Below are 24,076 nucleotides of genomic sequence, written 5' to 3'. Positions count from 1 at the left end.
TTAGTGGGAGCTGGTAGTAATAGGTGAATGGTTGGACTGAATGATCTTTTAGGTCTTTTCCAACCTTGATAATTCTGTGATTCGGTGACCTGACCCCAGCACTGCAGCCAGCGCCCAGGGCATTCATCAAGCTCAACGGGCTGGAATGGAGGGAGTGGAGCTTCTGGGGAGCAAAGGACAGTGGCTGGGGCATTGTGATGGGGAGGGCAGCAGAGTCGTTAGTGCAGGTTAATTAATGACAGCAGGGTAATTACAGCCAGGAAACCTCCCACAGTGCTTGTTCCTGCTTCCTTTGCCCATCTGCTTCCTTTTCCCACCTCAGCTCCAGAAGAAAGTCCCTGCTCCGCCGAGCCTCCCTGTTCCCCAGCTTCTAGAAGGTGGGACTTAAACATTCCCCAGCACTGATGGACCCTGACGCCTTCAAAAGCCAGGGGACCTTCCCAACTGGGCCCCTCACCAGTCCATAACCTGCTCTCCCCACTTCTGGTGGTGAAGCTCTGGAGGCAGCTGCCTTAATGCTGCTCAAGGAAGTTCCCACCCAGCTGCTTCAGGGATCTCCTGGACCTGTTTGTATCATCAGTGTGGTGGTCCCAGTTATCTTCTGGCAAGTTGAAGTCCCCATGAGGACAAGAGCAGATGATATAGAGGTGTCTCTGAGTTCCTTGGAGAATAATTCATCGATGTCATTGGTCCAGACCCCCCCCCCCCCCCCCCCCAGCGACATCCCCTTTGTCTGTTTGTCCCTTGGTCCTTCCCCAGAGACTCTCAACTGTTGGCTCATCACCCTTCTCCCACCCCAGGTCCCACTGCCCCAACACACCCTGGGTACAAACAGGAGGGTTTATTTCAAGCTCTGGGGCCCGTGCTCAGTGCTGCTGGATACCAGTAGCACCCACTGGGACACACTGGTTCCCAAGGTCACCGTCACACCGCAAGTACATGGCAGTGTGTCTAGCTGGGCACCTGCACTCCCCCAGCACAGCCTTCATGGTTTCTTCTTACAGCCTTTGGTGTCCACAGCCCTGTTCTTGGTGTCCTCATCCTGGTTTGCGGTGTCCCCATCCTAGTTCCTTGTGTCCTCATCACAGCTTCCAGCATCCTCATCACTGCTCCTGGTGTCCCCATCCCATCTCTTGAGGTCCTCATCCATGTTCTCACTGTCCCCACCCTGGCTCTCATTGTCCCCACCCCTTGGTGTCCCCATCCCGGCCCGTGGTGGCTGCTGTTCCTCACTCTCTTTCTCCGTGTCCCCATCCCCCGCTGTCCCCCCTTGTCCCCCACCCTGCAGCAGGTTCCAGTAGTGGCTGCCGGGGCGCTGGAGCTCCTCAGGGGACCCCAGTTCGTGCAGTCGTCCCCCCTCCAGCACGGCCACCCGCTGCGCCCGCATGGCCAGGGCCACCTGCCCCGTCACCAGCAGCACCGAGCGCTTGGTCCTGCTGGCTCTGAAGATCTCCTCTTCCACCTGCAACGGGTGTGTCATCATCAGTGGGGACCCTCAGGTGTGGAGACACAGGGGACATGGGGAGCAAGGACCCAGGGAGCACCGGAAACAGAAAGACAAGGGACATGGGGAGTTGAGACCAAGGGGACACGGAGGCTAAGGACCTGGGGACACATGGGATATGGGGACCAAGGGGACATGGGGAATGAGGAGCCAGAGGACATGGGGAGCAGGGAGCCATGGGAAGTTGAGACCCAGAGGACATGGGCAGCAGGGACTGGGGGGCTGCTGGGAGAGGGACTCAGGGGCCATGGGACCACATGGAATTGGGGCCAAGGGCTCCCAGGAGCAGAGACCCAGGAAACAGGGACTGAGGGGACACAGGAACTGAGGACTACAGGGGCCACGGACAAAGGGGACACCATGACCAGGGACCCAGGGGTCAAGAGAAAGAGGAGACCCAGGGAGAACCCCAAGGACAGAGACAGGGGACAGAGGTGTCACCTCCTACCTGCAGCTGGCTCTTGGCATCCAGGGCGCTGGTGGGTTCATCGAGGACGAGGACACGAGGGTCCCTTACCAGGGCCCGAGCGATGGCCACCCCCTGCCGCTGGCCCCCGGAGAGCTGCCCCCCCAGCTCGCCCACCTCTGCGCGAGACGGAGGTCAGGGTGGGGACACGGGGACACAGGGACATGGGGACAGTGAGGTTGGGGGTCACCTCCTACCTGTGTCATAGCCCTGGGGCAGGCGAGTGATAAAGGTGTGGGCACCAGCCCGGGTGGCTGCCACTGTCACCTGCGCCCGGCTCCAGCTCTCCGGCCCGTACGCGATGTTGGCGTGGAGCGAGCGGGAGAAGAGCACCGGCTCCTGGGGGACAGCTGACACCTGCGGCAGAGGGGACAGCTGGGGACACGGTGGGGATGTGGGGGGGGGACGACACAGCAGGGATGTGGCAGGGGATGTGATGGGGACACAGCTGGGACAGGGCTGGGAACACGGCGGGGATGCGGCAAGAGGATGGTGGGGATGGGTGGGGGACACTGCAGGGGATTTGGCAAGGACGTGGAGGGGACAGCTGAGGACACAGCAGGGATGCAGTGGTGACATGGTGGGGACACAGATGGAGAGGTGGGGGAGACATCTGGGGACACAGCAGGGATGTGTTTGGGACGTGGTGGTGATGGCTGGGGACATGGCAGGGACGTGGTGGGGATGGCCCATGGGCGTGGCAGGGATATCTGGGGATGCACTGGGGACAGTTGGTGACACAGCATCCTGATGGGGATGGGTAGTGACAGCAGGTGGCAGTGGGGACCCATTGGGGATGGGTGGTGACACCAGGTGGTGGGGACCTGTTGGGGATGGGCGGTGACACTGAGTGGCAGTGGGGACCCATTGGGGATGGGTGGTGGCAGCAGGTGCCAGGGGTCCCATTGGGGATGGGTGGTGACACCAGGTGGTGGGGACCTGTTGGGGACATCGTGTGAGGGGCGGTGGCAGCACCTGACCACGCAGGTAGGTGTGCTGGTACTCAGGGAGGGGGTGACCATCCAGCAGCACCCTCCCGGTCCTCGGTGGTCGCAGGCACAGGACCAGGGACACCAGGGTGCTCTTCCCTGCCCCTGGGGGGGCAACCACTGCCAGCACCTCTCCGGGGCGCAGGTCCAGGGACACTCCCTGGGGGGACAGAGGTGACACCCTGCACCTTCTCCCCCAGTGCCTCCCACCCTCCCCATGTGGTCCTACCTTGTTCCCACCATGTCCCCACACCCTCCCCACCACATCCGTGTCCCCACGCCCTCTCTGCCCTGTTCCCACCATGTCCCCATGGCCTCCCACCATCTTCATGCCCCCATGCCCTCCCTGCCATGTCCCCACAGTGTCCCCACAGCCCCCATCATGTCCCCACACCCTCCCCAGCACCCCTGTATCCCCACACAATGTCCCCATGTCCCCCCACCACAACTGTGTCCCCATGTCCACCTGCTGTATCCCCACCTCATCATTCTGTCATCCCCCACCACCACATCCTCCCCACCACCTCTGGGTCCCCACACCATGTCCCCACCACATCCTCCCACCACATCCCTGCATCCCCCACCCCTTCCCCATGCCCACCTTGAGGACAGGCTCTTGCTGCTCAGGGTAGGAGAACCAGACATCCTCAAGCTGGAGGTGGCCCTCCAGGACATCAGGCACCAGTGTCCCCGTAGGTGTCACCTGCTCCTCCTTGTCCAGGAACTCAAAGATCTTCTCTGAGGCACCCACAGCCTTGGTCATGTTGGGGTAGTAGCGAAGAAGGACCTGGGGACACAATGGGGACAACCCCAGGAGGGTGTGGGACAGGCATGGGGACATGGGGACACTGGGGACAGGTATGTATCCAGAAGGATGTGGGGAATGGGCATGGGGACCTGGCAGGGAGGATATGGGGCCACAGCAGGAGACACTGAGACGTGGTAGAGAGGCCATGGGGACACGGCAGGACATGGGGACAGAGGGGAGGACTTGGGGACACAATGAGGGGGACACTGGGGACACAGTATCCCCTCAGCCTCACCTCCACAGCGTCGGTGAACTGCATCTGGTAGATGAGGAAGGTCAGAAGGTCCCCAGTGGTGATGCTCCCCCTGGTCACCAGCTGTCCCCCGTACCAGAGGAGCCCCAGCTTCAGGGCCAGTGCTGCGAACTGGGGACACCACAGGGAGATCGCTGCTGGGGGACCCCGCTGTGGGGTTCCCATCCCCCTCCTTGCCACAGCCACCTCTCTGCAGGCACGCTGAGGTCCCAGCTCTGTCACCTCCCCGTTTCATCATGGTTCCCTCATGTCCCAGAGGCGTCACATTCCCCATGGCACCGTCCCCTGTGCCACAGAGCCCTCGTGCTGGCGTCCCCCGTGTGTCCTGATGTCCCCATGTCATCACGTCCTCCATCCCTGTGCCACCACATCCCTGTGTCCCCTGTCCCCATGTCATCACGTCCTCCATCCCTGTGCCACCACACCCATGTGTCCCCTGTCCCCCAGCCACCACATCCCCATGTCCCATCACCCCCATGACATCACATCCCCCAGCCCTCTGCCACCACAGCCCCATAACCCCCAACCCCAGGCCCTCCATCCCTGTGCCACCACATCCCTGTGTCCCCTGTCCCCATGTCATCACGTCCTCCATCCCTGTGCCACCACATCCCTGTGTCCCCTGTCCCCCAGCCACCACATCCCCATGTCCCATCACCCCCATGACATCACATCCCCCATCCTCTTGCCATCGCATCCTCTTGTCCCCCAGCCCCGGTGACACCGTGTCCCCTGTCCCCATACCCCGCTGGCCCAAACGGTGGCAGCGTAGGTGGCCGCCTCCTTCCCCTCCAGCCGGTAGACGTGCTGCAGGCGCTGGTGGTACCGCTTGGCCGCCCCAGCCTCGTGGGCGAAGCTGCGGACAGTGGCCATGGCCTGGAAGGTCTCCACTGCCACCTTGGTGGCATCTGCCAGTGCGTCCTGCACCCGCCGTGACAGGCTCTAGGGACAGAGGTGTCACCATGGGGATGGTAGGGGGGTAGGGATGGACACAGGGGGAGCAGGGAGTGGGACATGGTGGGCGTGGGGTGGTGACATGGAGGGGACAGAGGGGATGGTGGGCACGGGCAGGGGACAAGGGACCTGTGTACCCCCACCTCAGTACCTGCTGGACCTTGCCGACAACCCGGGGCAGCAGCAGGAGGACGGGCAGTGACAGGAGGGTGACAAAGGCCAGGTGAGTTGACAACCAAGCCATGGTGGCCAGGAGACAAACGCCCCGCGCCAGGTACCACAGCAAGAGGCTGAGCGCCTCGGCCACCGCCGTGTGAGCGGCCTCCACGTCCCCCGTCACCCGCGCTGTCACTGCCCCGGTGCCCATCAGATGCAGGGAGGTGACATCCTGTCGCAGGATGGCGGCGAAGACGCGGCGCTGGAGACGTCCCAGCGCTCGGCTCAGCGTCCGCGTGTAGGTGACGTCGCAGGTGAACTCGGAGATGGCGCTGTGGCAGTGGCACCCGGGGGTGGGGGGAGGTGGCTTAGCGTGGGGACAACGTGTGCCACCTCCCTGCCCACCCCCTGTGACATCCCCCGTGTCACCGCCCTACCTGCTGAGCCCCAGCAGCACCATGGGCCACTTGGTCACCATCTCATCCTCGCTGGCCACCCAGTCGGTGATGCGCCCCGTGAAGTAGGGGACGGCCACCTCCCCTGTGGGGACACAACACACACACGAGGTCAGGGCAAGGGGGACACCCCCCCAGGTCTGTGTCACACCCCCCCCCCCCCAAGGGTGGGGAGACCCCACAGTGTGACCCCAAGGGGCTGGTGCTGCATCCCCCCCACCCCATCCCAATGGGTGCTGTCCCCCCAAAGCTCAGAGGTCCCCTCCCCCCCAAGCTGGGTGCCCCCCCCCCCCCCCTGCGATGCCCACCCACCCCCCGCGCCGTTCCTCCTCCCCGGGTACCGAGGACCGAGGCCGTCATCAGCGCCGCCACCACCGCGCAGCTCCGGCGCTCGGGGCTCAGCAGGGACAGGAGGCGGCGGGCGGGGCCCGTCCCCATCGTCTGTCCCGGACCGGTCCCGGTGTGACCCGGGATGCTCCGGTCCTGGTCCCGGGATGCTCCGGTCCCGCTCCCGAGGTGTCCGGTGTGATCCGGGATGCTCCGGTCCCGATCCCGAGGTTCCCGGCCCGGTTCCGGGATGCTCCGGTGTGACCCGGGGTGCTCCGGTCCCGATCCTGAGATTCCCGGCCCGGTTCCGGGATGCTCCGGTTCTGCTCCCGGGTTTCCCGGCCCGGTCCCGGGTTGCTCCCGGTGCCGGTGCCCCCGCTCCGGTCTGTTCCCGCTCCTGCCGCCGTTTCCCAGAAAGCCAAACCCAGCGCGGGGGGGGGCGGGAGGGGGAAGAAGGCGGGGGGGGAGGGGGGGCGGGACCTGCCGCCGCATGGCGCAGCCCCGGGAACCGGGGCGGGGGGGAGGGACAGGGGACGGACACCGGGCATCACCGGGAGAGCCCCTCCAGGCACCGGGCATCACCGGGGAGGGGGGCACAGGGCACCAGAAACCGACGGGGGCATCCCGGGGGGTCGCCATCCCCCGTATCCCTGCCCGGGGGGCGGAACCGGAGGATGGGGGGGCAGGGAGGCGCAAGAGCCTGGCGGGCGGCGCTCATTGGCCGAGGAGTTGTCGTCATCAGTTGCTAGGCAGATGGGGATGCAGCAGTTTGTCGAGGCGCGTGCTGCGGGGGGGGCGGGGCCTCGAAAGTGAAAGCGAAAGGCAGCGCGGCGGGACCGCGCTGGGAGGGACTGGGTGGGCTGTGGTTGCTGTGGGGTGATGTACTGGGAGCGCTGGTGTTGACTGGTGAGTGCTGCAGGGTGCTGGGCAGGGTATTGGGGTCCTGGCTGGGACTGGAGGGTGTAAACTGGGAGCACTGGTGTTGATTGGTGAGTGCTGCAGGGTGCTGGGCAGGGTTTTGGGGTCCTGGCTGGGACTGGGGGGTGTAAAGTGGGAGCACTGGTGTTGACTGGTGAGTGCTGCAGGGTGCTGGGCAGGGTTTTGGGGTCCTGGCTGGGACCGGAGGGGCTGAACTGGGAGCACTGGTGTTGACTGGTGAGTGCTGCAGGGTGCTGGGCAGGGTTTTGGGGTCCTGACTGGGACTGGGGTGTGTAAACTGGGAACACTGGTGTTGGTGGGTGAGTGCTGCAGGGTGCTGGGCAGGGTTTTGGGGTCCTGGCTGGGACTGGGGGGGTTTGAACTGGGAGCTCTGGTTTTGACTGGTGAATTCCCTAGGGTGCTAAGCGCCATCCAGAGGAGTTGCAGTGGGAGCACTGGTGTTGACTGGTGAGCGCCCAGGCCATGGCGCTGCTTCCTGCCGCGCGTCTCACCGTCCTCCTACTGCTGGTTGACCTGGTGCTGCTGGCGGCACTGGCCTGGCTGGCCCCAGGACTGGCCCAGCTGGGCCCAGTAGCCACCTGGCTGGAAGCCGGGCTGCGCCTAATGGCTTTTACCGTGGCCCAGCGACTGCTGGCACTGGAGGGTCCCCAGGGAGCTGCCATCGTGCTCAGCCTCACCCCCGCCATCTTCCTCACCCTCCGGAGCCTCCTGGTGCCGTACAGCGCCGCGCCGGTGCTGCTGGCCGCGGCTGTGCCATCTTGGCTGGTGCTGACCCACGGCGTGACCATCGTGGCGCTGCTGGCCTGGGCCGTGCCGTCGCCGGGCGGGGATGTGGGCACCAAGTCACCGGCGGCTGTGAGGCGGCTGCTGACGCTGGCGTGGACCGAGTGGCCCGTGCTCGGCGGTGCCTTCCTCTTCCTGGCGTTGGCTGCGCTGAGTGAGTGATGGTGGATGGCGGGGGGGGGATGAGGGGGATGTGGGGGGGTGTCCTGGTGTTGCTGCTTTCCCCCAACCCCCCGCTGAACACCCCCCACCCCCTTGTCTGGTTTCCATCCAGGTGAGACCGCGGGGCCGTACTGCACTGGCCAAGCCCTGGATGCCATCCAGCGTGGGGATGGACCCACCGCCTTCACTGTCTGCCTGGTCCTCGCTGCTGATTTGGGCAGGTGAGCGTCCCTGTGTCCCCTTTGTCCATTGGTCTGTCCTCCACAGCCCAGCTGATGGGGGGTCCCTGTGTCCATCTTGCCCAGCTCGCTGTTTGCCGGCTGCCGTGGGGGTCTTTTTCTCCTGGCACAAGCCCGGCTCAAACTGAGCACCCGCCACCGGCTCTTCTCCCACCTGGTGCGCCAAGATCTGGCCTTCTTCCAGGGGACACCAGCAGGTAGGGGGGTCCCAATCCTTTCCTCCAACCTCCCAGGACACCCAATCCCACTACTGACCCCTCACTGTCCCCACAGCGGAGCTGTCTGCCCGGTTGTCCAACGATGTGCCCTTGCTGTGTGGTGCGGTGCCGTTAAGCACCAACATAGCGTTGAGGAGCCTGGGCATAGCGTTGGGCTTGGGTGGCTTCATGGTGGGGCTCTCGCCCCGCCTGGCGCTGCTGGCGCTGCTGGAGGTGCCCATCACCATCACCATCCGAAAGATCTATGACTCCCGGCACCAGGTGACAGTAGGGATGGGTTGGGAACAAGATGGGATGGAGGGGACGGAATGAGGACCAGGGAAGATGGGGTGGTGGGGTGGGGACCAGGGAATGTGTTGGTGAGGATGGGATGGAGTGGGATAATGGGATGGGGATGGGGATGGGATGGGATGGGATGGGATGGGATGGGATGGGATGGGATGGGATGGGATGGGATGGGATGGGATGGGATGGGATGGGATGGTGGGAGGGGGAGCAGGAGGGATGAGATGGTGGCAATGAGATTGGTGGGGATGGGATTGGATAATGGGATGGGGACAGAATGGGATGGGATGGTGGGAGAGGGAGCGGGGTGATGAGATGCTGGCAATGAGAACGGTGGGGATGGGGTGGAGACACAGGATGGGACAGTGGGGGCTGGAGGGGCTGGTGGGGATGGGATGGGATGGGATGGGATGGGATGGGATGGGATGGGATGGGATGGTGGGAGGGGGAGTGGGGTGATGAGATGGTGGCAATGAGAATGGTGGGGATGGGGTCGAGACACAGCATGGGACAGTGGGGGCTGGAGGGGCTGGTGGGGATGGGGACATGCCAGTGGGGAAGGGGTCAGCAGGGATGGGATGGGGTTGGCAAGGATGGCACAGTGGGGTGGGGGGACAGAGATTTGGGGCTGGTGGGGAGGGGATGGACAGGTGCTGAGTCTGTCTGGCCCCACGCAGGTGCTGCAGCGAGCATCCCTGGACGCCACAGCCAGCACGGCAGCAGCGGTGCAGGAGGCCGTCTCCTCCATCGAAACGGTGCGGACCTTCGCCGGGGAGGAGGAGGAGGAGCGTCGCCACAGCCAGGCAGTGGCCAAAATGCTGGCACTGAAGGACCAGATAGATGTGGAGAAGGCACTCTTCACCCTCACTGAGCGGGTGAGGTGGGCGTAGGACAGACCCCGGTGTTTGGGCTCTCCTTGTCCCCCCCACCCGCTGACCCCCATCCCTGCAGGCGCTGCAGCTGGCCATGCAGGTGCTGGTGCTGTGCTACGGGCACCAGCAGCTCCGTGAGGGGACCATCACTGCCGGCAACCTCGTCACCTTCCTGCTCTACCAGGCTAAAATTGGCCGCCAGGTGCAGGTGAGGCCACGCGACGCGTGTTCCCCTCACCGCGTCCATCTGTCCCCTGTCCCTGCTGCCAGCACCTCTGTCCTGTGCAGGTGCTGGTCTTTGGCCACGGTGACCTGCTCAGCAAGGCGGCTGCTGGCCGCAAGGTCTTCGAGTACCTGGACCGGGAACCCACCGGGGTCACCGGGGGCATGTGGGCACCCGCCAAGCTGCAGGGCCACGTCACCTTCCAGCACGTCTCCTTTGCCTATCCTGCACGCCCCGAGCACCTTGTCCTGCAGGTAGACCCCGGGGTCCAGGGGGGGTCCCCAAGGAGGGGATGGGGGTGTCTCCGAGCATCCACCGCTGCATCCTGCCTCCTCCTCTCCAAAGGACGTCTCCTTCGAGCTGTACCCCGGGGAGGTGACGGCGCTGGCGGGGCTGAACGGCAGCGGGAAGAGCACGTGCGCGGCGCTGCTGGAGCGATTCTACGAGCCCAGGGCTGGGGAGGTGCTGCTGGATGGGAAGCCACTGCAGGACTATGAGCACCACTACCTGCACCGCAAGGTGAGGGCAGCAGCAGCAGGCGGGTGGGCAGCACAACCGCACTGAGTGGTGCCCGGTCTCAGCCTGTGCCTGGGGGGAGCAGGTGGCCTTGGTGGGGCAGGAGCCTGTCCTTTTTTCTGGCACCATCTGGGACAACATCACCTTCGGGTTGGAGAGCTGCGGGGAGGAGGAGGTGAAGGCGGCTGCCGCTGCCGCCGGCGCTCTGGACTTCATCTTGGCGCTGGACCGGGGTTTCAACACGGGTGAGTGCTGAAGAGGGCTGGTGGGGAGGGGGATGCAGGGACCTGGGTCTCTCTCAACCCTCCTGTCCGTTTGTCCTGCAGACGTGGGGGAGAAAGGGGGGCAGCTCTCTGCCGGGGAGAAGCAGCGCATCGCCATCGCCCGGGCCCTGGTGCGGCGCCCGACCGTCCTCATCCTCGACGAAGCCACCAGTGCTCTGGATGGAGAGGTGGAGGTGAGGTGGGGGGGAGCCCTGGGGTAGCCCTGGTGGGGGTCCCATCCCCACAGCAGGTGCTGATGGGTGCTGATGGTTCCTCCCGTAGCCGCAGCAGTGGGTGCAGAGCGGGGAGGCCCGGACGGTGCTGCTCATCTCCCACTGCCCACGGATGCTGGAGGTGGCCGATCGTGTCATCGTGCTGGAACGTGGCGCCGTGGTTGAGAGGGGGACACCGGCCGAGCTGCGGAGGCGGAATGGGCCCTACAGCCGCCTGTTGCAGAGACACCCTGGTGTGGGGCAGCCAGACACCCCGGGGATGGGCTCTCAGGAGCAGTAGCCACCTCCTGCTCCATCAGCTGGGAAGGAGGAGACATCCACTCCAGTTACCACAGAGATTTGTACAGAATCCCTTCAGGGAAGAGCTGGATGGGTCCTGGAGAGCGTTGTGGCCAGTCATCCCTGAGGGCTGTGCTGGGGGAGCACAGGTGCCCAGCTGGGCACACTGCCATGTACTTGCGGTGCGACGGTGACCTTGGGAACCAGTGTGTCCCAGTGGGTGCTACTGGTAACCAGCAGCGCTGGGCACAGGACCCAGAGCTTGAAATAAACCCTCCTGTTTGTACCCAGGGTGTGTTGAGGCAGCGGGACCTGGGGTGGGAGAAGAGTGATGAGCCAACGGTTGAGAGTCTCTGGGGAAGGACCAAGGGATAAACAAAGGGGGTGTCACTGGGGGGGGTCTGGACCAACGACATCGATGAATTATTCTCCAAGGAACTCAGAGACACCTCTAGATCATCTGCCCTTGTCCTCATGAGGACTTCAACTTGCCAGAAGATAACTGGGACCACCACACCGATGATACAAACAGGTCCAGGAGATCCCTGAAGCAGCTGGGTGGGAACGTCCTTGAGCAGCATTAAGGCAGCTGCCTCCGGAGCTTCAACACCAGACATGGGGAGAGCAGGTTATGGACTGGTGAGGGGCCCAGTTGGGAAGGTCCCCTGGCTTTTGAGGGCGTCGGGGTCCATCAGTGCTGGGGAATGTTTAAGTCCCACCTTCTAGAAGCTGGGGAACTGGGAGGCTCGGCTGAGCAGGGACCTTCTTCTGGAGCTGAGGTGGGAAAAGGAAGCAGATGGGCAAAGGAAGCAGGAAAAGGCACTGTGGGAGATTTCCTGGCTGTAATTACCCTGCTGTCATTAATTAACCTGCACTAACGACTCTGCTGCCCTCCCCATCACAATGCCCCAGCCACCATCCTTTGCTCCCCAGAAGCCCCACTCCCTCCATTCCAGCCCGTTGAGCTTGATGAATGCCCTGGGCGCTGGCTGCAGTGCTGGGGTCAGGCCCACCCTCCATCCTGAGCCCACCCGTCCGTGTGTCTCTGTCCCCATGTCCCACAGGCCCTTCCCACCCCAGGTCTACCCAAGCCTCTCCAATTTCAGCCCCCTGGTCTCCTTGGTCCTGGTGTTGATGCTCCCCAGGGCCGCGGCCCTTGGACACCTACGTGACGGGGCTCTGCCCAGGCCTCGACCTCCATGTCCACAGCCCAGGGACATGCTGAGGGTCTCTGCCACAGTGGCGGGGACTCTCCTGAGAGCTGAAGTGTTCTGACTGAGAACATCTCCCCCCGCTGCGCTCCGGGGCCGGATGAGGCCAACGCGCAGAACGAGCCCCACTCCAAGCCCCGCCATTGGCTGCGCCAACACCCATCCACCAATGGCAGCCTGAGATGCCTCTGTCCCCATGTTGCACAGGCCCTTCCCACCCCAGGTCTACCTGAGCATGTCCAATTTCAGCCCCCTGGTCTCCTTGGTCTCCTTGTACATGTCAAACTTCAAACTAGCTGAGGGACATGTCAGACCCCCAGCTGAGGGAGGGACATGTCAAACTCCAACTGAGGGACATGTCAAGCTCCCAAATGGCTGAGGGACATGTCCAGCCCTCCACGAGTCTCTGGGATACTCCTGTCTTTACCCTCCCCAAACAGGACAGTAGATGGTGCTTGTTGCACGACTTGAGACAAGTCAATGACGTCATCACAGAATCGGGTTGGAAGGGACCTCCAGAGCCCATCGAGTCCAACCCCCTGCCCAAGCAGGGTCCCTGGGACAAGTCACACAGGGAGGCATCCAGATGAGGCTGGAATCTCTCCCGAGAAGGAGACTCCACACCCCCTTGGGCAGCCTGTCCCAGGGCTCCCTCATCCTCTCTGGGTAAAAGTTCTTCCCCACATTGGTGTGGAGCTCCCTGTGCACATGGAGCATGGACTGGAATCAAACCAAGAGGGACTCTATGGAGTGTCCCTGTGTCCCTTGTGTACCGTGTCCCCATGTCCCCTTGGTCTCAATGCCCAGTGGCCCCTGGGTCCCCGCTCCCCATGTCCTCTGGCTCCTCACTCCCCATGTCCCCTTGGTCCCCATGTCCCCTGTGTCCCCCAGATCCTTGGTCCCCATGTCCTCTGGCTCCTCACCCCCAATGACCCCACAGCTCCACTAGTGCCCCATGGACCCATCAGCCCCACAACCCCCTCCTCACACTCCCACCAGCCCCAAACAGTACTCTACAGCCAAAGGAAGAAGAGGTCAGAAGAGCAGCTTGCTGCCTTAGCAGGAACAGCTCCAGAATGTCTCTGGGACCTTCCCACCAGCCAGGCCTTTCTCCCTGTCCTCCCGCCCTCACCCCACCGTGTCCTCGTCCCCATGCAGCCCTTGTCCCAAGAGCCCTGGCCTCAAGATGGATATTGCCCCACCCCAGGCTGCCCCCCAAGGCCAGCCCAAAGCTGTCCCCAGCCAGGCAGCCACCCCCCGCCCTGCTCAGGCGCCGCAGGGGCTGGCTGCAGCCGTCGCACCGGAGATGCGCAGGGACGCCTCCTGCTCCTGGGCCAGGCGGCTGTTCCTGACCACACAGGACCAGTTCCCCTCTCCGGTCCCTGTCACCACGATGGTGTCTTCGGTGTCAAACAGGCCCCTGCCGTCAGGGGAACGTCTCTGGGAGACCGAGGGGACACGGTGCCCGTCGGGGTCTTTCCACAGCACCTCTGGTTGCGGGAACCATCCGGCCGATCGACACAGCACCCGGATGCCTCCGGCCTCGTACCCCTCCAGAGAGAGCTGAGGGCCAGAGCCTGTGGCTGGGGAAGAGCCCAGGCTTGGGGTCAGGGAGGGATGGGCTCAGCTCCAAGGCCACCACCGCATCCCCGAGCAGACCCCTCACCGCTCCCACCAAACCCACCCCAACCTGGGCAGGACCCGCCCAGCGTTGATGCCCAACGGCCCCAGATCTCCCCCCAAACCTCCCGGCACAGCCAGACCCAGCTGCCCAGCTTCAGCGCCTCCAGGCAGCGTCTGCACTCTGCAAGGCTGCCAGACACCGTGGCAGCTCTCCTGGGGCACCAAGGGATGGGACAGGGGTCTGAGAGGGACACATGAGCCCAGGGACATCACAACCACCCCTGCAAACACCAGACACAAACCTGACACCTCCAGGAATAAAGGGGAAAAAAATGGAGAAAGTAAAAAAAAGAGAAAGGTAAACAAAGGGGGAGGGAGGAAGTGTGGTGGTTTGACCCTGGCTGGAGGCCAGACGCCCACCAAAGCCGCTCTGTCACTGCCCCTCCCAGCTGGGCAGGGGAGAAAACGCCTATCAAGAGGCTCCAGCCACCCCCAGCTCTTGCCCCGGCTGGGCAGGAGCTTTCCTCTTCCTCAGACGTTCAGCTCTCCCCAGGGACGCTTGTCACCAGAGTGTCCTTTGGATGAGTCCTCAGGCTGGTCTTCAGAGGGGGGTTGTGAGCAGAGCCAGGCAGAGCCCTGACCCCCCGTTAACTGTGTCTGGGCACCGACCCAAACACATTTCTGCCCCACCCACCTGCTAAATTTGAATTTACATAGAGTTCAGCCCAGCCAGAGCTGGAGCTGCAACCAACGGGTCACAGCTGGGACAGCTGGAGATATGATGGAGCCCAGGGGGAGCAACCCCACATGGCTCCTAACGATTGTATCATCACACTGTTATCAGTACAACACACAGCCCGTACCAGCCACTGTGGGGAAATGAGCTCCAGCCCAGCTGAAACCTTCTGAGCCCCCTCACTGCCCCGCTGCTCCCTGGGCTGGGACAGGGCCGAGGGGGACATCTGCTCCTGTGGCAGCAAGAGTTAGGGCCACTGGGTCCACCTCTGGTCCGAATCACGGAATCACCGGGTTGGAAAAGGCCTTTGAGATCGAGCCCAACCGTTTCTGTCCTGTGCTAAACCGTATCCTTAAGCATATCATCTCCCTGGATCTTAAACACACCCAGGGGCGGGGATTCAACCGCCTCCCTGGGCAGCACCTGATAGCCCTTTTGGGAAGGGCTTTTCCTTAATGTCTGTAATAAATAAGAACATAAGGAATTTGTTCTCAAACCAGCAGATGGGGAGGGGATTAATACACCCGGTCACACAAGGAATGCAAACAGCTGCAGTACCTGTGGCCCCAGAACCAGGGAAAGACAAAAACCCATTCCCTGATGAGAATAAAGCCAGAAGAAGATCCAAAATGGGTATGAAACAATGTCAGGGCCACATAGTGGGACGTGACATTTTTACACCCCTGTCTGGCCAAGGGCAATGTAAATAGATTCTGGAGGGGAAAAAGGGGGTTGTGTGCTGGATGGAGGGGTCCTGCAGGTGCCTTCCCGTTGCTTAGTTACCCGGTGTGACACTGTGGGTGGTGCAGGCACAGTTGCTGGTACCGGCTGAGCAGCTTCAGCTGGTGACAGAACACGAACCAATCTTAAGAAGGAGTGGCTGCTCTGCAACAGTATATAAGCATGAAAACTGAAGAGGGGGGTGCGTGACGTTGGTAGAGCAAGAACTACCCAGGACGCCCAGCGCTGTTTTGTGCCTGTTTATTGCTTGCTCAAATAAATTCTATTTATTTGACGCTGTTCCAGGCCCATCCCAGGCCCTGACCCTGTCCTAGGCCCCTGTTCCTCACGCATCCCAGGCCCTGAACTGGCTCACAGGCCTGACCCAGGCCCTGACCCTGCTCAAGGCCCCTGTTCCAGGGCCATCCCAGGCCCTGAACTGGCCCCAGGCCTGATCCAGCTCAAGGCCCCTGTTCCAGGCCCATTCCCTCCACTCCTCACAGGATTTGCCCTCCAGCCCCCTCCCCAGCCTGGTTGCCCTTCTCTGCACTCGCTCCTGCACCTCCATGTCCTTCCTATGGTCAGGAGCCCAGAACTGGACCCAGCACTCCAAGTGCAGCCTCACCAGTGCCCAGTCCAGGGGCACAATCACCTCCCCAAACCTATTGGCCACGTATTTTTGATACAAACCAGGATGCTGTTGGCTTTCCTGGCCACCTGGGCACACAGCTGGCTCATGGAGTGTCACAGTCACCCAACACCCCCTGGTCCTTCTCTCCCTGACAGCTAATTAATTCTTATGTATTAATTCACTCATTACTTGATTCATGACGGTTAACTGTCTCAAGCTACAGCGGTATCAAGCTACTCAGCATTATTAAATATCATGAAATCAAACAAAATGATCACTTTCAACCTGAAAACTAAAACATTGGTAAAAAACTAATTGCCCAATTATCAAAGCATTGCAAACGAAGCGTGTCCCCAGCCACCAGCACAGCAGCATGGGCAGGCGCAGCATCATCAGCTCTCTGCATCAGCACCTCTGCGTGCAGCCGGTGGGAGAGCAGGGCCCACATCCAGCACTCCCCCCCGGACCTTCCTGGAGCAGTTAAGCTGCAAGGACACAAGGGAGAAACGGTGTCACCCAGGGCCACCTCCCTGTCCCCAACACTCTGCTCTGGGGGTCTCCGCATCCCCCTCCCCAGCCTGAAGTCGCTCAGGCCATGGGTTCCATGGGGGAGCACAGAGAGCTGGGGCTGCCCCATCCACCACCCCGGCCCCACAACGTACCGGTTTGGACGCCAGTCCCCCCATCTCTGCCTGTGAGGGAGAAAGAACCATGAGCTGCCAGCCCTGTGCTCGCTGCGGGCTCAGTGCACGTGCCAGGAGCCGTGGCCACGCTGCAGCAGAGCAGGATGGCACCAGGAGCACTGAAGGGCAGACACCCCCTCTGCCATATGTCCCCACTATGGGGCTGTCAAGAGGGGTGGCACAGAAAGGAAGGGGATGGGGTAACACCAGCAGCAGCCAGAAACCAGAGCCACGAGACCACCCTGGCACTGGGCAGTGGCTGGAGCCAGACCTGACCCTGGTACTCACTTGGTGCCTTGCCATAGTCTGTAGCCCCTGCGGAGAGAAAGAGGCATCAGCATCCACTGCACCTCACCCTCAGGCTCGGGGGCTCCCCAGAGCGCTGCAGCTGGTGCCCACAGCCCCTGACAGCCCCCCAGGCTCTGCCATCCTCCCACACCCTGGGGCTTTACCTGATCTGCGCCTCTGGATCACAAAGAATCCAATGATGCCAGTGATGATGATGGCAGCCAGGACACCAATGACCACCCACAGCACATTGGTCGATGAGTTGGACTCCGGCTCTGGAGACAAGCAAGGGCATGAGGAGGGGAAGGGGAACAGCTCCCAGCCCACCCCTCCACGTGCCCAAGGCCACCAGACTCACCCCATGCAAAGACCCCCGGCTCAGCCAGGCTGGTGTGCTCCACACGGCACCGGTACTTGTCCTGCTCCCCAGGAGGGGCCTCGATGGACACCCAGGTGTAGTAGGTGCCGTCGCTGTTGGGCACGATGCTGCCCTGCTGGGTCTCCTGGTCCCTGACCTCACCGTCCCTCAGCCAGCTGATGGTGATGGGCCGTGGGTAGAAGCCGTAAGCGCGGCAGTGCAAGGTCAGGATCCCCTGGGTCTCCTTCTTCAACACTCGGACCGTGGGGGGCTCTGGGGAAGGGGTGGCAGTGAGGGCTGGCACACACATCCACGCTGGCCCCTCCCCAGGGTCCCCATCTCCCCTCACCTTTCCTCTCCAGCACGTCCCGCCCATAGCTCACATATTGCCTCAGCCACTCAGGGCATTCCGTCTCCAGGTACTGCTTCATGTGCTCAGCGACAGTCCCATCCGCCTCCCACTTCCTCGTGGTGATTTGAGCTGCTGGATCTGCCGCAGTGAACGTCATCGTGTCCCTGTCGAAGGCAATGAAGTCCCTCCCATCGTAGGCGTACTGCTCATACCCCCTGATGGTACCGTCCTCTAGGATGTCACAGCCAGCCATGAACTGCCATGTGTGATCCCCTGGAACATGACCAGGGAGACGGGGCTGAGGGGCTGCTGCAGCCCTGGGCCTTGAGGGGGGCAAGGCCCCCCAGCAGCACCCCCACTCCAGCCCTGTGTGAGCCCGAAGGGAATTGGGCACTGACACAAGAGCTGCCCCCACCCTGCCCAGGGCCCACAGCACTCGGGGTGTCACACAGAGCTGTGACACAGACCCCCTGTGCCCAGGGCATGGGTGGGCTGGCACCCAGCCCCACGCACCCTGGGACAGCAAGGGGATGGGACAGGGACCTGAATGTTGTGGGGGCAGGGACACCAGGTGGGATGGGTTGGGGGAGCTCCTCTGGCTCTGGGGTGGGGGGGCTACACGGATGGCTTGGGGGAGCCCCTCTGGCTCTCGGGTGGGGAATACAAAGCACCATAGGAATGGGAGGTGGTGGGGCTGGGACATGGCATAGGAGCCCCTCTATTTCTGGGGTTCTCCCCTGCCATGGGGACAGTGAGGGGTGGGCTGTGGCAGCCAGGCCTGGGCTGGGGTGCTGGGCACTGGGTTGTGCTGGGTTTGGGGGTGCCTCCCCAGCTCTGGGTCAAGGCACCCCCTCATGCTGGGAACCTGCTGACAGTGGCACCGGGCAGGGCAGGGTGGGCACAGGCCAGGGCAGCAGCGTGGGGCAGGGAAGGGTCTTCTGAGGGGGGTGGGAGCTCTCCCGTCCCAGCCCACACTCACCCCCGCTCTGGTTGTAGCGCTGCCGCAGCGTCTCCAGGTTTCCAAGGAAAACTTCCTGATTGTCCTGTTCACGCTGGGTGTTCCAGTTCCAGTACTGCTGGTCCAGGTTCTTCATCCAGTCTGCCCGGGGCACCATCCTCCTCGTGTCGCTGTCGTAGTGCGAAATGAGGTTCCCATCCACGTACCCCACGGACACAAACTCGGGCACCCGCAGGCTGGGCTCTGACACCCCGACGGAGAAGTAGCGCAGAGAATGGGGCTCTGTAGGGACACGGGGCACAGTGAGGGGTGGGGGGGGCAGGGACCCATGTCCCAGTGAGGGGTGGGGGCACAGGGACCCTCGGGGCGGGGGGGATGGGACTGGTGGGGCAGCGAGATGTGTCCAGGAGGGGGTTTCCCTTCCCGGGAAGGGGAGACCGGTGGGTCCCCGGTGTCAGTGACGGGGGGGGCAGGGGGGTCCCAAGGTGAAGAAGATGGGAAGGGGGAAGGGGGAAGGGGTGGGTTGGAGGGGGAGAGGCGAAAGAGGAAGAGGGGGGTCGGGAAGGGGGGAGCATTCCGAGGGGGCTCCCGCTGTCCTGTGGGAGGGACCAGGGGCTCCCTTCGCCCCAGGGGAGTTGCCGGGGCCCAGAGAGGGGTGGAGGAGGGTCAAGAGGGGTCCCGGTGCCCAGGAAAGGGGGGCAGGGGGAGGGCCCCGGAGCCCAGGGAAAGGGCTCCGGGTCCATCGCACTCACCGCACGAAGCCCAGCCGAAGAGCCCCAGCAAGAGCCCCAGCAAGAGCCCCAGGCTCAGCTTCCAGCCCGGGCCCGGGCCCGACACCCGGCCGGGCCCCATCGCTCCGCTCCGGGGCCGGATGAGGCCAACGCGCCGACCGAGCCACACTCCGAGCCCCGCCATTGGCTGCACCAACACCCATCCACCAATAGCAGTCCGAGACGTCTCTGACGTCACCAGGCGCCGGGCAGATCCTGCCTCTGCAGGTTAGAAGTGAAAGCGAAAGCGCCGAAAGCAGCGCGGGGGAGGGGGGAAAGGGCGGGCACAGCCCCCCGTAACCTCAGCCCGGGACCCCCCACGGGGACGCCCAGCCCTCAGCCCCACCCCCGACCCCTCCCCAGAGCCCCAGACATCCTCCACCCTGGGGTCACCCCTCGCCCCCCCCCCCCCCCCAACTCCCAGTTCCTCCCACACCCCCAGCCCAGCCCCGCTCTCGGCCCCTTCCCCCGGGCTCTGAACCCTCCAAAAGCCGCAATCAAAACTCAGCAGCCTCGGGGGCTGTTCCGCAGGGACCCTTTATTGCAGCGCCAGGCAGACAGGGCGGCAGCGCTCCTCCAGCCTCTGCGCCCTGTAAACAAACCCTCCCCCTCTGGACACACACTGACCACACACAGGGGGTAGAACATGTAAGAAAAGGCCGGGGGTATGCAAATTATGTACAGAAACTCATTTTCAGAAGCTGCTGCCAGATAGTGTGTGCCCAGGGATGCTCAGGGGGGGCTTCAGGGACGAAGGCTGGACGTCTTCCTCCCCCTCAGCGAATCCTCTTCACGGTTTCCTCCAGAGTCTCAAAACCCCATTGCTGCACACACGAACCCCTCACCCCTAATGCTCCCTGTCTCTTAATTGGCCATTGGTCTCACTAATTATTCCTCCCCTGTCTTCACCTTGGTATCCTCAAGGCTGTGCCCCCGTTAGGGTTAAACTGTGTCGCTGCTCTAACGAACCAGCTCACGTGGCTACAGCCGGATTCTACTACAATCCAAACCAAATCTATTCTTAAAACACAACTGCTGTCTATTCTCAAAACATGCAAATTATTCTTATATTACAGTTATATTCATCGTCTCTTAAGCTACATCTACATCAATCTCTTCAGCATTACTACATTTCATTGAATCATTCCCCCCCTTTTCATTATCCTTCCAGATCCTTTTGTAATCTCAAAGGATTCTCTCTTGGTTTGGTGATTTTGAAAAGTATTTACCTGCCTCTTCTCGATGTCTTTATTGTATTTGCCCTCCAATCTTCATGTGTTCTAGCGCTCTGTTTACAACACCACAAAGAACATTGAATCCCCACACAAGAAATTAAAACTAGGATACTTCTCATAAGAACAAATGTGAAAAGTCGTTTGAGCCAGGCAAAGTTTGGGAGCCAGGAAGTAAGTTTATTCCAAACCTCTTTAAATGATGATGTATCAACCTGAGCTACTTGGTGAAGATTTTTTTCTTTGTTCCCACATATTACCTAAATCTGCTTAATTTTCCTTTCCTCAATTTCTATCTGCACAACAGCTTTGGCTTGTTGCCATGCACACACCTCATTCCTTGGCAAGCAGCAGAGCTAATGCAATCCCAGTTTGTCTAACTATGGTACTTAAGGAGGAAACTTCTAATTGCAATCTATGGAGAGCATCACTGGTGTCCCTTTGGAGTAACTCCATGCTGGCAGACGTATTAACTCCACCTTTTTCCAACTCACTTGCTCCAAGCCATGGGAGGAATGCCCTTGCAAAGCCATGAAAAGCAGTTGCCTGTACTACTAGGGCATTTATTCCCCTTTTATATATTTTCCTCCAGTGGGTCCGTAGAATTCCTGCTGGAGGGTGTGAGTGATTAAATATTCAGTCTCCAGGAATTAGGTATCCTAAAGTACATGTTCCACTCCATTTATGTGGTGACACTTTCCAGGCCTTTCCATCTCCACGTGGCCACCATAACCCTTTAGGAATACAGTCAAATGAAAAAGCTCCTCTCAATCCCTGAACTACAGGGAGCTGACACCCACTTGCTGTGCAAGTGTTTTGACAAGAAGCTTTTCCTTTCCATGGGTCAAAACACAAACTGCAATTTAGGGCTGTATAATTCACATTAAAGTCTCCTCATTTTAAGGCACCTGTGTCATTTTTCATTATGATTACGGCTTTTCCCAGCCTCTGCAGCTCAAACTTGGGATTGACATTCCTTAATTTGTTCTTCTTACAACTGTGTGATGTCAGGATACTTGGCATCACTGTAGCTGTTTCGTTTTTCCACTGGGAGTTGCATCAATTTTTGATAATTGATAATGTTTTTCCACTGGGAGTTGCATCAATTTTTGACCAGGCAAACACTCCTTCAGTCACTTGAGAACTTACAGCCTCTCCACTATCTGGAGCCAGAGAATCTTTCTAGGAGTTATAGGGCCAACTCCAATTAGCAGATGCCACTGGTATTCCAAAGAGGGGCAGTTCCATGCTTTCCTTGGGCAGTGATGTACATACCCAACGGCCAGATAAGTTCAAAGCTCATCCAGTAGCTTGTGTCAGCTGTACATAAGTGAGGAGGCCGACGATGGGCAGCACATGCAATTCGACATGAATTAAGGTGAAGCTGCTTATTGAGAGAAAGCACACAGATTTTATAGACCTGTCACTGCAAACATGGCAATTAGATGACTGCTAATTGCTTACAAACACTGGTCATGCTCAGTGGATTGGTTAGGAAATACAACAGGTTCTGATAAGCATATCCTATACCTAACCATTATTAGTTTCTCTTTGATGTCTGAAACTAGCTGCACACCTGCTGTGCCAACCATTCATCATGGCTGGTTCATGACATGTTCCCTTACTCCCAAAGACCTTCCTTCTGCAAGTCAGAATCGCCTAACTGATATGAGTCCTCTCCTTTATATACAGCATGGTATAGCCTTCCAGCTTTGAGGGGTGTTGGGCAGTTCCTGCCATGCTCTTCCCCATCTCACACTTCTCCATCCTCAGACAGGATGAGTTGGGATGCACTGTGTTGGGATCCAGGGTCACCATGTTTTCAGGGACAGGAAGAGCCAGAGCATCAGGGGCAGAGCTCAGCGCTGGGCAGGTTTCACCTTGGGCTTTCCCAGCCCCAGGGATGGGGGATGGAGAGGAGAGGCAGGGAGGGGAAGGGCCAGTGACGTCCAGTTCTCAGGGGTTTGATCTGATCGGTTCTGCCCAATTCTCAGAGAAGAGAATTAAGACTCAAAACAGAGTGAGCGATCCAGTTGCTTTATTTGACCCACAACAAACGTGCAGGGGAAGGGGGGAAGAGAAAAGGGTGGACAAGAGAGATAGAGAGAGGGAGAGAGAATGGAAAAGAGGAAGGGTTGGGGGGCTATATCTACCACCACAGACCTACAGCATCCTGTCTGATGGCAGAGTATTCTTCAGTGTCTCTGGGTCCGAGGGGGGATGATGTTCCTTGATGTCTCCATGTCTTCCTTGGTTGTCTTGTTCCCCCATGTCTTGGCTCCTCTGGTTACTTGGTTCTGAGTTGCATCCTTTCACCTTGCTTGGTTCCCCTTTTCTAGTCATCCTTGGCAGAGCCACAACCTTCCACCTGGCTGTGGGAATGCTTCAGGGTGGATGAGGGAATGTCTGATGTGGGAATGGCTCCTGATGTGGGAATGGCTCCCCAGGTGGCTCCTGATATCTTTTGGGTGGGATGTGAAAGGAATGCTCTCCTGGTGTTGGTTCCTTGCATAGTCATTAGGTCCTTGGCACAAGCCACTTGAAGGCTGAGGGGTGGTGGTGAGGTGGTGTGGTAGGAATGAGGTTTGGAAGGTCAGAGGAATGAGGTTTGGTAAAGGGTTTGGTAGGTTTCTGTTGGGGATTAAGGCACATTTCCTGTACCTTACAGGCGGTTGTGAGCAGAGCCAGGCAGAGCCCTGACCCCCCATTAACCGTGTCTGGGCACCAACCCAAACACATTTCTGTCCCACCCTCCTGCAAAATTCGACTTCATAGAGTTCAGCCCAGCCAGAGCCAGAGCTGCAACCAACGGGTCACAGCTGGGACAGCTGGAGATACGGTGGAGCCCAGGGGCGGCAACCCTGTCCCGGCTGCGGGTTGCGCATCCCCACGTGGCTCCTGACGATTGTATCATCACAGTGTGATCAGCTCTGCCTGCAGCAGGAATACAACACACAGCCCGTACCAGGGACGTGGGGAAATGAGCTCCAGCCCAGCCAAAACCTGCCCAGCCCCCTCACTGCCCCCCTGCTCCCTGCGCTGGGATGGGGCTGAAGGGGACACTTGCTCCTGGGGCACGGAGGAGAGGAGTGTAGGCAGGGTCTGCAGAGGGACTGGGGCTCTGTGGGGGTGTGGGGAGGGAGGAAGGGGAACAGGAGGTGCTGTTCCTGAGGCACAGCTCGGTGCCCTCTGTCTCCACGCGAAAGAGGGGTCGGATGGTCTCTCCATTGAATGAGGCTGGTGGGAAAGTGAAGATCTCGGCCCCACTGTGACCATCGATGAAAGTCACCAGCCCCCCCGGGCAGTCCAGACAGACCCAGACTCTGCTGGGGACCCGGGACACGGACAGGGGGGTGGGAGGATCACTGTGGGACTCAAACTTCCCGTTGCGGTGCCGAACCACCCAGATCCCTTCTTTGGGGGTCCAGTACATGTGCTCTTTTCTCTTCACAGAGTCCCTGGCCACCCCCAGAGCCCACACTGAATCCCCTCCCACCTCCCCCTTCACCTCCACCTCCCAGCAGTGCCTCCCCTCACTGAACCCCTCCTGGCCCAGCACACAGCCCCAGTACGTAAATCTCTGAGGGGTG

The 24,076-nt window shown here is 60.9% G+C and overlaps 3 protein-coding genes and 1 pseudogene across 4 annotated transcripts in view; 1 reads left to right on the top strand and 3 right to left on the bottom strand.

Annotated features, from left to right (window-relative positions):
- LOC311202908 (butyrophilin subfamily 1 member A1-like) overlaps window positions 1–24,076 on the bottom strand; it is a 197,971-nt pseudogene that overhangs the window by 170,017 nt on the left and 3,878 nt on the right. The gene's annotated exons all lie outside the window — the stretch shown is intronic.
- TAP1 (transporter 1, ATP binding cassette subfamily B member) lies at window positions 827–6,404 on the bottom strand (the record flags this gene model as incomplete). The annotated part of the gene is made up of 10 exons (XM_084277403.1): window positions 827–1,462; window positions 1,953–2,089; window positions 2,168–2,327; window positions 2,946–3,119; window positions 3,561–3,746; window positions 4,003–4,131; window positions 4,765–4,962; window positions 5,126–5,462; window positions 5,568–5,670; window positions 5,927–6,404. The coding sequence occupies 10 exons, from the start codon at window positions 6,402–6,404 to the stop codon at window positions 1,064–1,066; spliced, it is 2,301 nt and encodes a 766-aa protein (XP_084133529.1). The 3' UTR covers window positions 827–1,063.
- Window positions 7,314–11,198, top strand: TAP2 (transporter 2, ATP binding cassette subfamily B member; the record flags this gene model as incomplete). Its single annotated transcript, XM_084277407.1, has 11 exons — window positions 7,314–7,788; window positions 7,909–8,017; window positions 8,102–8,232; window positions 8,309–8,514; window positions 9,216–9,413; window positions 9,490–9,618; window positions 9,699–9,887; window positions 9,979–10,152; window positions 10,235–10,394; window positions 10,476–10,606; window positions 10,695–11,198. 11 exons carry the CDS (start codon window positions 7,314–7,316, stop codon window positions 10,923–10,925), a joined length of 2,133 nt encoding a protein of 710 aa, XP_084133533.1. The 3' UTR covers window positions 10,926–11,198.
- Window positions 15,460–19,344, bottom strand: LOC311202775 (class I histocompatibility antigen, F10 alpha chain-like). The gene is made up of 8 exons (XM_084277412.1): window positions 19,237–19,344; window positions 18,506–18,766; window positions 17,524–17,799; window positions 17,175–17,447; window positions 16,981–17,091; window positions 16,817–16,843; window positions 16,508–16,537; window positions 15,460–16,330 (listed from the first exon to the last, which is right to left on the bottom strand). Exons 1-8 carry the CDS (start codon window positions 19,334–19,336, stop codon window positions 16,326–16,328), a joined length of 1,083 nt encoding a protein of 360 aa, XP_084133538.1. The 5' UTR covers window positions 19,337–19,344; the 3' UTR covers window positions 15,460–16,325.

Source organism: Gallinula chloropus, assembly GCF_964237585.1.
Source record: "Gallinula chloropus genome assembly, chromosome: 32".
NCBI lineage: Eukaryota > Metazoa > Chordata > Aves > Gruiformes > Rallidae > Gallinula > Gallinula chloropus.
Note: the sequence above shows the minus strand (reverse complement) of the source record. Positions and strands in the feature narration are given on the sequence as shown.

Coding starts and splice junctions, on each gene's coding strand:
- LOC311202775 (XM_084277412.1), bottom strand. CDS start 19,336: ATGGGGCCCGGCCGGGTGTCGGGCCCGGGCCCGGGCTGGAAGCTGAGC. Junction 17,448..17,523: donor GGACGTGCTGGAGAGGAAAG/GTGAGGGGAGAT, acceptor CCCCTTCCCCAG/AGCCCCCCACGGTCCGAGTG. Junction 16,538..16,816: donor AGACTATGGCAAGGCACCAA/GTGAGTACCAGG, acceptor TCTCCCTCACAG/GCAGAGATGGGGGGACTGGC.